General features: G+C 41.4%; 1 protein-coding gene across 2 annotated transcripts in view; it reads right to left on the bottom strand.

Annotated features, from left to right (window-relative positions):
- The window catches only part of RARB (retinoic acid receptor beta), a 319,454-nt gene that overhangs the window by 38,891 nt on the left and 268,533 nt on the right, over positions 1-12,030 (bottom strand). For both annotated transcript variants that reach the window (XM_074839011.1, XM_074839021.1), the window contains one exon: positions 8,992-9,133. In XM_074839011.1, coding sequence (XP_074695112.1) covers positions 8,992-9,133 — 142 coding nt within the window. The remainder of the gene's footprint in view (positions 1-8,991; positions 9,134-12,030) is intronic.

Below are 12,030 nucleotides of genomic sequence, written 5' to 3'. Positions count from 1 at the left end.
AGCAGGAGGAGCTGCAACGTGTCAGCCGGCTTATCGCAGGCACGGCAATGAAAAACTCCCTCTGCTATAACAATTCATGCAGTGGATGAAAGAAAGCCGTAAGAGCCTGACAGCAGCAGAGGGAAATCCATGGCCTCATCTATTTATGTAGAGATCTTCCTAAACCATCTTCGTGAGAGCTTACTGGCTTCCAAGCGCCTGCTTTCTGTCTTCCACACCATCAGCCCAGGAGTTGCTCTCCACGGAGAGGCCAGCATGAGCTTTGTTTCTTTGCCTTCTGCAGAGGCACCTATCCTATGCAAGACCATCTCCAGTAAGTGATCATCAGGAAGATGAAGAAGTAAATTTGCATATACATAAACCATCAGGGAGATGTACATGTTCCTACACGTGTTTCTTCTAAGGGGAAGGACCAAATAGGCATCTCTTCTGATACCACGTCCTTCAGGAACTTTCGGGTTGCTGCAGCTCAGACTTCCCAGAACTCTTGGGAACAATTTACTGCATTTCTCATGAACCTTGGCTACTGTAGATAACATTTTCAGGTTGGCCTGACAACCAAATAACCCATGTTTAGCTTCAAGGCCCAGGACACTGGCAATTTACTCGTTCCCAGACTGATATTTATCTCATCGACATTTCTCCATGCTTCAGATTCAACATCCCAAAATAAAAAAAAGCATTCAAAGGGAGAAAACAAAAAAAAAAAGGCAGCAGAGAAACCACAAGGTGCCAGTATAGAAAGCACAACCTGCATGTCACAATGGCAATTAGGAGACAGAGATGCATCAATGATGCCTCGGGCCCCCGAACAAGAAAATGATCCAAATGAGGAATACGAAGCATGAACTGAGTGCATAAAGGAAGAATGGGAGCTCTGAAACAAAGCTTTTGAGGTCATGGGATTGGGGTCTAAGCAGTTATGTCTGCATGACCAAGCAAGCATGGCCTCAGCCCTGTGCTTTAGAGCGCATGGACTGGGCAGGGATAGGCTACCTCCAGATTACCCATCTGCTCTTGCAGCAGCATTGCCCAGCACAGCACAAGGCAGAAAGGATAACCCCGGGTTTTGCCTGCCATGAAAGCAGTTGGGATACTTAACTCAAGAAGACGCAAAGGTTACCTGCAATGGCAACGCAAATGTATGGAGCAAGAGCTCTTTGTATGTACAATCCAGAAAAATGCTGTAACTCCCCCACAGATGCCCCTAAACCAAGTGGGGGATGAGAAATAACAGAAAAAGGCCATGGAAACAACCAGATCCATGTTAATAAGCAGTTTTCTAAGAGATCACTGCCCAAAATGCCTTTTACTGGGAAACTGACTGAAGAAAGCACGTAATGATCCCTAAAAAAACCCCAGAGGTGTGAAATGAAAAAATGGGAAGTTCCACCTGTGTCAATGCCACTAACTGTCCTCACGGAAGAGCCGGACCTCTAGAGGAGGTGGCACGTGGCAGGACGACCGTGGAAACCTGATCTGCTAGCATCAACAAAACAAGCATTAGCCACTCCATGGGCTCTGATGAAATGTGCTCCCTTAAAATACGAAAGGGTTCAATCAAGTCTGAAGACTTCGCTAGAGCCACTGAACAGTAACACGTAGTTCTCTGGAGCGTGCTGCAGGTGTAAGTAGAAATCAGACTGTCTGTGCATTACACTTTTCACTGGCTTTAGTTATCTCTGAGTTTCACCTATAATGAAAGAAAAGTTGTTTGTACAAGAACTCTGTGCCATTCAGCTGAATTTCTTCCACAGGACAAGATCAAGAGATGTTCAGAAAGACTGCTAATATCTAATTGACATTTTTTCCTTACTTAAAGTACATTTCTTTCAGAGCATGGTCAGGTACTGCAGTACAAATGATTAGCATAATAACTTTAGAAGTGTCACAACTTTAATAAAACACCTTGTTAAGCAAAAATGTAAGAAAGGCACATATTTACAGTCGCCAAGGACTAGGATTAATGGATGCAGACAAAGGCTGCAGAGAGCACACGAGCCCTGGTAACTTCTGCCAGGATCTGTGTTGTCATAGAGACAGCAGAGAGCGATGAAAAGTTCACCACAGTAGCTATACCTTAGTGAATAAGTCTTAATGTAACTTCCAGCTGAGGACATGTAATCAATCTCCGTATGAGCTTATTGAAGGAATTCCCTTTATGCTTACTCAGTCCTCAAGAGCCCAAAATGAGGGAAAAGGTTTTAAAATATATATAGATATTTTACAACTTTTAAAGACAAGCCAAGGCCTAGTGCTTCTTTTGGATTAAGGTGTGGGGGAAGAGAACTGGTTTTTTTGAACAAGGAACGATGTAAAACATGAAAAACTTGTTAAAGACATTAAAAAAAAAAAAAAAAAAAAGGATGGAAAGAGTAATTCTAGGGCAGCCTGGCAAGACTGGTCACGTTCAACGGTATCTCCCCCTTCCCCTAGACACTTCCCCCATGGAGGAGGCTGCAGCCCTGGCATCTCACTGCTGCTCTTCTCCCTTTGGGTTCAATCACCTCATTCCCTCTTACGCTCCAAGGCACAGGAGTTTCCCTGCTCTTCCTTCCCTCTCTGTGCCTTTCTCCTGGAATCTCACTTCCCAGTGGCACTTGACCCCTGGCTTATCTTCCTGCAGGGCAGCAGCACCCCCTGACCCTCCCCTGCTCTGGGCTCAGTCCCACCACGTGGGAGGTACATGACGCTGGAGCCAACAACAAGCAGCACACAAACAGTGCCAGGGGTTGTTTAATGGCCAGGGTCTTCAGTTCTTAGCTTACACAATTATGGGTTTTCTACGCAAGAAGGGGGGAAAAAAAAAATTTGCAGCACTAGTGTGTTATGGCTTAAAGTTACAACTATTTGCATAATACCTGAAAGGCAATGAACAGAAGATAAAGAGAACCTTAGGACACTATTCACACATTTCCCTAACATTTTAGTATATAAAGATCAGACTAATTACCAAACAGTCTTAAGTTGGGCAGGGTTCACTAACCACACTCTCCTTGAGGAATTAGGAGAGAATTTACTTAGCCACATCATGAAAGCTGCCAATAAATTGTTCAGCTGGAGAGTTAACATAATAAAAAAAATCATTTTTTATGTTATTTTCTTTAGCAGTTTATTAATTGCTGCCTGAAATACTTTTCTGAAACACAACGAGCTGCAAATGAATTCATGGGCTATTAATCTGCTGTACACGGCACTGGAGGGAAAGCTCATTAGGTGAGTTGATGCAATTACTGCTATTACATAACCATCTTCACAGAACATAGAGTAAATTATGAATAATAACATTCAATCTAAGTTGCTTCTTTAAACATTAAAGCTGGCAAGTGAAAGCTATGCAAAATCAGGGGGAAAGGCTAAAACACAAAAGACGCAGACCCCAAAAGGAGAAAAGAAAAGCAGATCTGCTTCTCTGAAGACACCAAATAGATGCAAAAAGCAAGAGATGTTTGTTTAATCATGGGAAACAATGGGCAACAAGTAGAACTCAGTTCTGTACAAGAGAATTTTAATTGTATATAAATATTTTTCAGCCACCCAGCATAACATAACAAAGTGTGCGTTATCTCTGGCAGAGGGCAGACTGACACTAGAGCACTGTAGGTTTTGCAGCAGGAAGACCCTTCATGTTGGCTTTGCTCTCATCTTAATAAGATTCCCCATCTGTGATACTGAGCATTTGGCGTTAACTTTTAAAAGTTCCCAATGTCTCTGCCTGAAAAAATAAATACAAGCATTCCTATCTGATCAGCAACTGAAAAAAACTCCCAACCCAACCTTACAGAACAAAACAAAAAATCCATGATCTGTAAGGCTTGCTGTTTCCCCACTATATGATACTCAAATTCTTAATTTAATTGGTATTTTCACAGTTTGCACCTTTCATCTTCAAAGCACAAATGTCTCCCAGCCCCTGCTAAAAGATTCATCTTTTTCACCTCTCAAGGTAGGAAAACTAGACTAATCAGCTTGTAGTGTTTAGAGAGAGGAATTAGTCCCAGAACAGAATTCAGGGTTTTGTGATTTCCACTCTGATATTTAGCTCATGCCTCTCAAGAAAGCAAGGCAAGTCAGCAGGCGAGGTAACCATGCTGGAATTTTTGAAAAAGCCCCCAGCCACAGTGTGGTATTTACGCATTTAGTTAAAAATCTAGCCCGTAGCAAAGCAGAAGCAATTCTTAAATCCAGTGCTTTCTGCTGACTAAAAAGAATAAAACCCAACTAGTTCTGAGTAAAAGTGTCTAAACAAAGATTTCATGCATTCTAATTCACTTCAAAATTACATCAGCGGAATCTGCATGAACTTCCCAAATGCAACTAAGCAGACTAGCTCTCTGCTTAGCCACTCAGTGGAGATGGAATCGCGCTTCACTAAGGAGTCTGAAAGAAAAGGAAACAAATGTAAAATAAAAAAATACAAACATGACAGTTCTTCAAGTTGATGCTTCCTGGTTGCCAATTTAAACCAGAATTAAAATAAGTAAATCAATTCATTCTGTTGTTCAGCAGCAGAATGTAATCATATGTTCTGAGAAGCATGAACATTTAAATATTATAAGACTTTGAAGTCTGTGACAAAGAGTAACAGACATTTCTGTGCAAGTTTAAAAAAACACAAATACAGAGCACAAAAACTGGATTCTCTCCACTTCATGGTAATTCCCCTGCATTCCCTCCCTTCCTCCTTCCTTCCCTCCAGGGAGGTTAATTGTAAGCAGATTTACAAATTTGAACATTGCTTCACTGCACTGAAGCAATCTGGAACAATAATTCCATGCCTTTATAAACATAATTTTGCTCTATTAGAGCTCACTGCAGATGAGGTTTATGCCAGTATGGAGCGTTCCTCTGCATCACACTGTGGTATGTGGGCTGGGTGTGTGTCTGAGAGGGACTCTGAAGACTATTAAGCACAGTGACAGTCCTTGCAACCTGCAAATTTTATAAAAGAGGATGGAAGAGCTACTGAGCAGTAGTGGCAGAAGGAAGCTCCATTTTCTTCCCCCTTGTACCCTGCAATAAATCCAGTTTAGGTTTTCTTTATGGGCAGGCTTCACCTTACAAAGCGTATGTTCCATCATCCTGCTTGAAAGAGTCCATTATTGTTTGAGAGTTTTGCCCAGCTTCCCGCGTGCTCCCTTAATTGCAGGAGGCAGTGCCGAATGTGTGACCCCTCGCCAGCTCCCAAGGACCGAGGTCCATGCATCCAGGCAACAGTCTGCCACTTGCTGACACCTGGGGTCAGGCCAAGGATGGTGCTTCAACATCAGCTTAGAGATCACGTAATAGAAGGGCAAAGGTTAGTTTCCTAAGGCTCTCCATCACATAATGAGCCACTGTCAGCCTTAGTAGCCTTCTCACTTCAGCAGCAGCAAAAATAAAATAATCCTGTGTGATCACCTTTTGTCTCTACACGTTAATAAAAAAAATTAGCAGGCTGAAAGGGTAAGAAGGATAGAAATGGTTCCGAGTGGGGATCGGATCAGAGCCTCAGCTGCACCTACACACTCCTGAGCACCCACGCATGAACTGAGGTGGGACAGCCATACCACAAACCCAAAACCTGATGCAGTGCTGGTGGAGGGGCTGGCTCCGGGCTGTTCCACTGAGAGCTGCAGCTCAGGTTGCAGGGACACAAGCTCAGCAGTTTCTGAAGGAGAGGGATCAGATGAAAGACAGCAGGGCTTTATTTCAAGCTGTGTTTTGCCCTGTTGTGGGATGATAAGACAGTCATCACTAAGTCGTTTCCCCTCACACCCTTTGTCTTGTCTATTTGGAGCACAAACGTTTTGCAAGAGCAACGGCACAATGAGAGACAGTCCCTACGCTAGTGGGGGATCCAGTTTCAGCGGGTCTTGCAGATATTATCACAAGGCAAATAGCTCCACTCCTGCCCTGGAGGCAGTCTTGTTATTGACCTCTCTTGATCAGATCTGAGGAATAACATGGGGTCGAAGATAACTTTTTTCCCCTAGATGAACAAAACAACCTATAAAGAAATGCAAATCTGGTGCATTCCTTCATCGTCTCACTTCATTCTCTAAAGCAAGATAAAAGCATACTAGAAATGCTCAGTACTTCTCTTCCAAAACACCTCCATTCTTAAAACCTTACTTTTCACACTGGTTAGGCAGCCAGTTCTCATCTCATCTCTGATGTTTGTGTGCAACGCTCATCAAACTCAAAAGGAGTCACATATGCAAGTACTTTTGCATGCCCTTTAAAGGCAAAACAAATAAACACAGAACTATAGTCTTTAAACACAGATTATCCTGTATACTGAAATTCTGCATTTACTCCTTCCCTTAGCTCCTGGGAACAGACCTTGCGGTTCCTATTTGCAGCTGCCCAGCACAATTACTTTCCCCATTTGGAACTGGTTTGAGCATTGTAGGTTTGTTTCCCTATGAGATTTCTCTGATACTTTTTTCTGTCCTTTGTTCCTGCCTTTCACGATACAAGGTAACAGAACTGTAAGAAGACAGAAAAACAAAATGTGAATAAAGTGCTGGGAGAAAAGAAAAACCTCTATCTGGTAAGAAAAGGCCCAGTGACAAATATGCCTTTGTTTACATAAACTTCTAAAGAAATGGAGTTGAAACCTAGAGACATGTATGAAAGAAGGTCAGATAAGAAAATAGTTTTTCAAATCTCTTAAGAGATTAAAAGCTCCTATTTATGAAGGGATAACACAGAATAACTTCAGACTTAGTTCTTAAACCCAGAAGTCAAGACACACTGCATTCAAACTGATGACATTTAAAATAACTTCTCTACTCCTTTGCAAATGCCTCCTACAGATATGCAGCCAGAGGACATCCCTCACTTCTCCCCAGTATCCTCTGTCCCCCTCCAACCTGCTATTCCCCTTTCAGTGCCTGTAGTGGTTTGAGATAAAGACAACTGCCAAAGGGCAATTTCACTCAGTTCATCCAAAAAAATAGGCAGAGCAAAATCTTAATTCTTCCTGGCAAAGCTCCAGCTACCCTATGGGAGAAAACAATCCATCACCTAAAAGGCAGTAAGTCTTTATCCTAAGTAACTTCGGTTAACATGCTCGAAATACTGCTGATATTTCCAAAACCTACTCTGATGTGACGTTATAGCATTTAATAAGATTACTGCTTCACGTCAGCAATAAAATCCTTAAGAATTCAAGACCAATAAGCCCTCAGGTGAGAAAAGTGTTTTTTCTTCTCTTCCAAACTGCATCATACTGTTTTTATCAAGAAAAAAAGCTTCAAGTGCACAGATATATATGCGGTCAAATACCTAGCAATAAAATCCTCCTCATTCAATCTTACATCTTTGTGCATCTTTCTATTTAGCCTACCTTATCCTTTACTCCCATCATGGTCTCCACTCCAGTAAATCTACACGTAAGTATAGGTAAGTGCACTTCAGGCACATGAGAAAACCAGAAAACCCAAGGACAGTGAACTCATGGAAATCCTAAGATCTCCTCCCCCAGTTGCTTGAAACTTGATGCTGGCCCTTTTCAATAACCACAACTTCAGATTTCCAAGAAAAGGAGTTGGAAACACTGCAAAGTGGTCCTAAAGATGTACCTGGTTCTTTCTCTGCCTTCAACACTCCTTCTCCAAGAGGAGAGGAAGGAGAGGGTGGGAGAGAGAAATAGGATGCAACCAGGAGGGACCAGTGTGACTTTGGAACCTCTTTGGCTCCTGCCCAAGTATGGAGAAAGAAACTACTGGGAAGTCCCACGCAATTCAGGAGGGAGAAATGCCGAGGATGAGAACTGGTTTAAGTCACAGTTTGGTCATAAATGTCTCATCAGTGTCAATTTATTTTTTTTCTAGTCTTAAGTCTCTCCAAGGAACTCCTGTGGGTGAATTAAAGTAAAGAAGTGGTGTCGGGCAATTTTCCCCCTCTCTTATGCACATCCTACAAATCTCTGTAGTGTTTATTATAGGAATTGACCAACTGAAATCAGGAACATCACTGCTAGAGGTAAAAACCCTCCACAATCAAACAAATCACTATATCAAATACTTTTTTTGCTACTGCAATCACTCCAATCAAAAATGAGAAAGTTTCAGAAGCATTACCCCATAGGGAATTGAGAATGGCTTTATTAGCTAAACTTTCATGCTTGACAGGAATATTAATAAACTTGAAAAAGAAAAACCATGGATTTCTACCTAAATATTTAAAAAATGTTAAGGGGCAAATTTCTAAGAAAGGAGGGAGAGGAAAATTATTTGGGTTTTTTGTGCACTTAGTAGCACTTTTACATAGTCAGGTTTACTGGCTTTGCAGGTTTAGAAGAGGATTTGCCAGCTTGTTTCACCTTTCAAGGAGGCTCCAACCAGTAAGAAGAGAAGACTCAAGACCATTGTACCATCAGTTCTGTAAAATGGCACAAGCTGGCACTACTGCTAAAAGAAGGACCTCTGTCACAAGCACCTACATTGGCATGAGGGAGAAGGTGTAAGGCTGAGGAAGGTTGCTGCCCGCTACAAGAGAGCCAGCGGGAAGCCCTCATGAAATGACAGCCTGGGCTAATACCAAGCCCAGCAAAGCCACGAGCCAGTCTGCAGGGCAGAGGGAGGACTTAAACTGAGCTTAAGAAGCCAGTGCTGTTCCCCTTACACCCTTGACCCAAGAAGTAATTTCTAGAGCAGATGGGAGAGAATCTAATCTTAGAGCAAGTATCTGTGGGTTTGTTCTTTTAGAAAACCCGGCAAAATTACCAACTTGGGCGTTCTCACACCCACACAGGGTGGCCACACCGCACAGGCAGCGTGTTGCACTAAAAGTTCTTAACTGATGGCATTTTGACTGCAAAGTTAAGGACTCAGAAGTTTGGGAAGTACAGGTCTGAAGTTGTGCACAAAATTCATACTCCTTTCTCCATATATGAATGCAAATACTGGCTTCAATGCAGAATTGTGTAATATTCTTTTCCTTGGGACTGCCACATATACGTAGGATATGACGAAGAATAAGTTGTTTCTGAAGCGAACTTACATTCTTTGGACATTCCCACTTCAAAGCACTTCTGTAGTCTGCAGTACTGGCAGCGATTTCTGGTAACTTTATTGATAACACAGTTTTTATCTCTGTGACACGTGTAAACCATGTTCTTCTGGATACTTCTGCGGAAAAAGCCCTGAAATCAAGAAAAAAAGAAATTGAATAAACTTTTGAGCTTCCCATAACCCTTAGAGACAGGCACTAACATGGGTTTAAAATAACAAAATAAATTCAAAGTTATAGCTGGAGTATGGTATCTTTAAAGACTCAGTCTTGTTATAATTTAGTACTGTTCCTTGCAATATAAGACTCATCTCTTAAATAAAAACTAATCAAATAATGCAACCTAAGGCCAGAATAAACAAAACTAGAACTAGTAACAGCATTCAGGAAATGAAGTCCTAGATTTTACTAAAAAGCTAAAATAAAAATGGTTTGGGTTTATGGATGTAGTAATGAGTTGGGTAAACAACAGCCTTCCTAACAGATCCACTTGGAAGTCAAACATTCATCCAACAACTGACAGCCTCTCTCAGCCAAAAGGTCCCGTCTATTTTTGTTACTGCAGAGATTCTTTAGTTTGAAGGCTGCACGTAAAAAGAGAAATAATTTGAAACCCAGGTCTCTTAGCTGCTGGAACTTCTACAGCAATTAATGAGGCTCCTGCAGGTGGAAGAGTTCCAGCATCAGGTTATTGAGTTGTGAACTTGTAAAAGTTGCCAATTACAGCATTTTTTTCTTATTCAGATACAGCTGTGAAAATAATCAAGTAATTACAATGATCTTGAACAGAAATTAAACAGAACTAGAGGTCTGGTTTGTACTTAAGGAACACCATTTGACTGGATGTCTCCTTCGACAAGTGAAAAAAACAGTCATAAATGGTAAGGTTAGCTGGCACAGAAAAAAAGCAAAAAACAAGTTAATTTCTTTATCTTCACTAAAACCAAGCTTTAGATAATATCATACAATAATGAAGGAAAAAAAAGATTAAGCATTTTAGAGCTCAACCCACAGATATTCAGCAAAAGTATTTCTGCAACAGACATTTGGAAATTTGACAGCACTATTTAACCTTCTCACTCAGATTTTGAAAATCGTTACAGCAAGCACCAGGGTCAAATTTCAGTCAACATCGTAGCATTATGGAAGAATAGTTAGCAATTTAATATTTGTTGGAGGGCTTGAGAGGTTAAAACTCTTCAACCAGCCACATGTTTACACCCTACAGGGAAGCGGTAAACTTGCTGCAGACGATAGCTCTGTGCCCACAATGCATTCTTCTAAAGATGCAATCATGGTAAGCTATAAAATTGGCTGTCCTAGAAGCACTCACTGAGATATGTGAGTAGTTCAAAAGCCAAAAACCCTATCGTTCAGCATTAACTGTGAGAGTTTCTGGCCATATGATCAGGGAGTGGTAGGGCAGGCACAGTCAGTAAGGGCTGGTCATAAATTCCTTGCACACCCAACATGCTATAGATGCTAACGTTATGAAAATGCCTCAAAATCACTCAGAGCTGAAAAATGCCTCCTTAATCACATAACCCCTGGCAATAGTTTTCTGCAGTTCTTGCACAGGCAAGCCTCATCCTGAGGTTAGCTCCTCTGATTTAGAAGATACTTAATACTACCATCAAAGAGGTAAATAAAAACTTTTCATTTCTTTCTTTTCCTTAAGCTCCTGGAAAGAGAAGAATTTGAAGCTATTTGTCAAGACAATTAAAACCTTTTAAGTTATCAATAACACTGCTATTTTATATTCCACACTTTTGATCATTAACACTGCTTGAATCCCTGCAATGGCAAGTATGGCAAGCGTGTGTACATTTGTTTACTTGCTGAGAAGAAAATTTATGGTAATATTCATTTACTACTTTCTTGTTTTGATATTCCCCTAATTGTGATGCCTGGCTCTGCGGTAATTGCTGACGATGCTAACTAGAACAGTGAGGAGTCTATGGTATCTGTTTTGGTTTAATTCAATAGACAGAAAGTGAGAGGTTCAAGGGTCTCTATATGGCTTATTCAGTCACCACTTTTTAGTTGGAAAGAGGTAGGGAAAGCCAAGACTGGTAGCTTCCCCTGCAGCCACCCCAGCTTAATCCAGTGCTACATGTAAATTAACACCCACAGCCACTGGTGGAACAACTCTCCTACCACCAGCCTGACAGGGCAGGAAACAAAATGGCCCAAATGAACAAAAATTACCCTCTTGTGCAGCAACTGTCTCGCCACACTGAACAACTGGAGTAATTTAAAGAAAACAGCTTCCAAAACCTCCTCTTTGCCTGCACGTGCTTTGGGGCAGAGGCTGCTGTGCATCCATGCTCAAGAGACTTCTGGTTTACTGACACAGGTCCTCCTTGAAACGAAATATGAGCTTCGAAAGTGTCACTCGATACAGGGAAAAGAGGAAACAGCCTCCTCCAAACATACCTGTACTTCACCAAACTATAACCAGTAGCTAATGGCACCCACTGATTGATCAGTTGTTCTGGTATTTAGACGCAGGTTCTGCACGCTTTTATCCTAGGGTTTAATTACAGCCCATCAGAAAGGAAAGCAGAGGAGGCTGTCTCAGTCCTTACCATATGAAGTTGACCACACAGCCCAACAGAAAAAGGTGATCCAACTTCTGCAGACAGGAAGTACGAAGCATTCATGAACTCATTACTAATGTAAAAGGCTTAAGAAAAACAAACTCAGAGAAAGCAGTTCTCCATGTCAAAATCAAGACAGTCTCTTCAACAGCCTAACCTCCCCAGGCAATGTCCTATACAGAGTGAAAGATATAGATGAGGATATTATTTGTGGAAGCTTAGGCTGTTGTTTTACAAATTATTTTTTAACACCTGTATTTGATTTTCTTCCTGGAGTTACTCATGAAACAGAAAGAAAAATGAACTTGTTTACATAAAATATTCAGGTGAGAAAAGGTATAATGTGGTCCTGCTCAAAACTAAGGACATGTTTCTCAGCAGTATATTAGCGCCCACTCTCCCACTATTCTTCCCTAAGACAATACTGGGA

Source organism: Strix aluco, chromosome 1 (genome assembly GCF_031877795.1).
Source record: "Strix aluco isolate bStrAlu1 chromosome 1, bStrAlu1.hap1, whole genome shotgun sequence".
Classification (NCBI taxonomy): Eukaryota; Metazoa; Chordata; class Aves; order Strigiformes; family Strigidae; genus Strix; species Strix aluco.
This window is presented reverse-complemented; position numbering and strand designations above follow the sequence as displayed.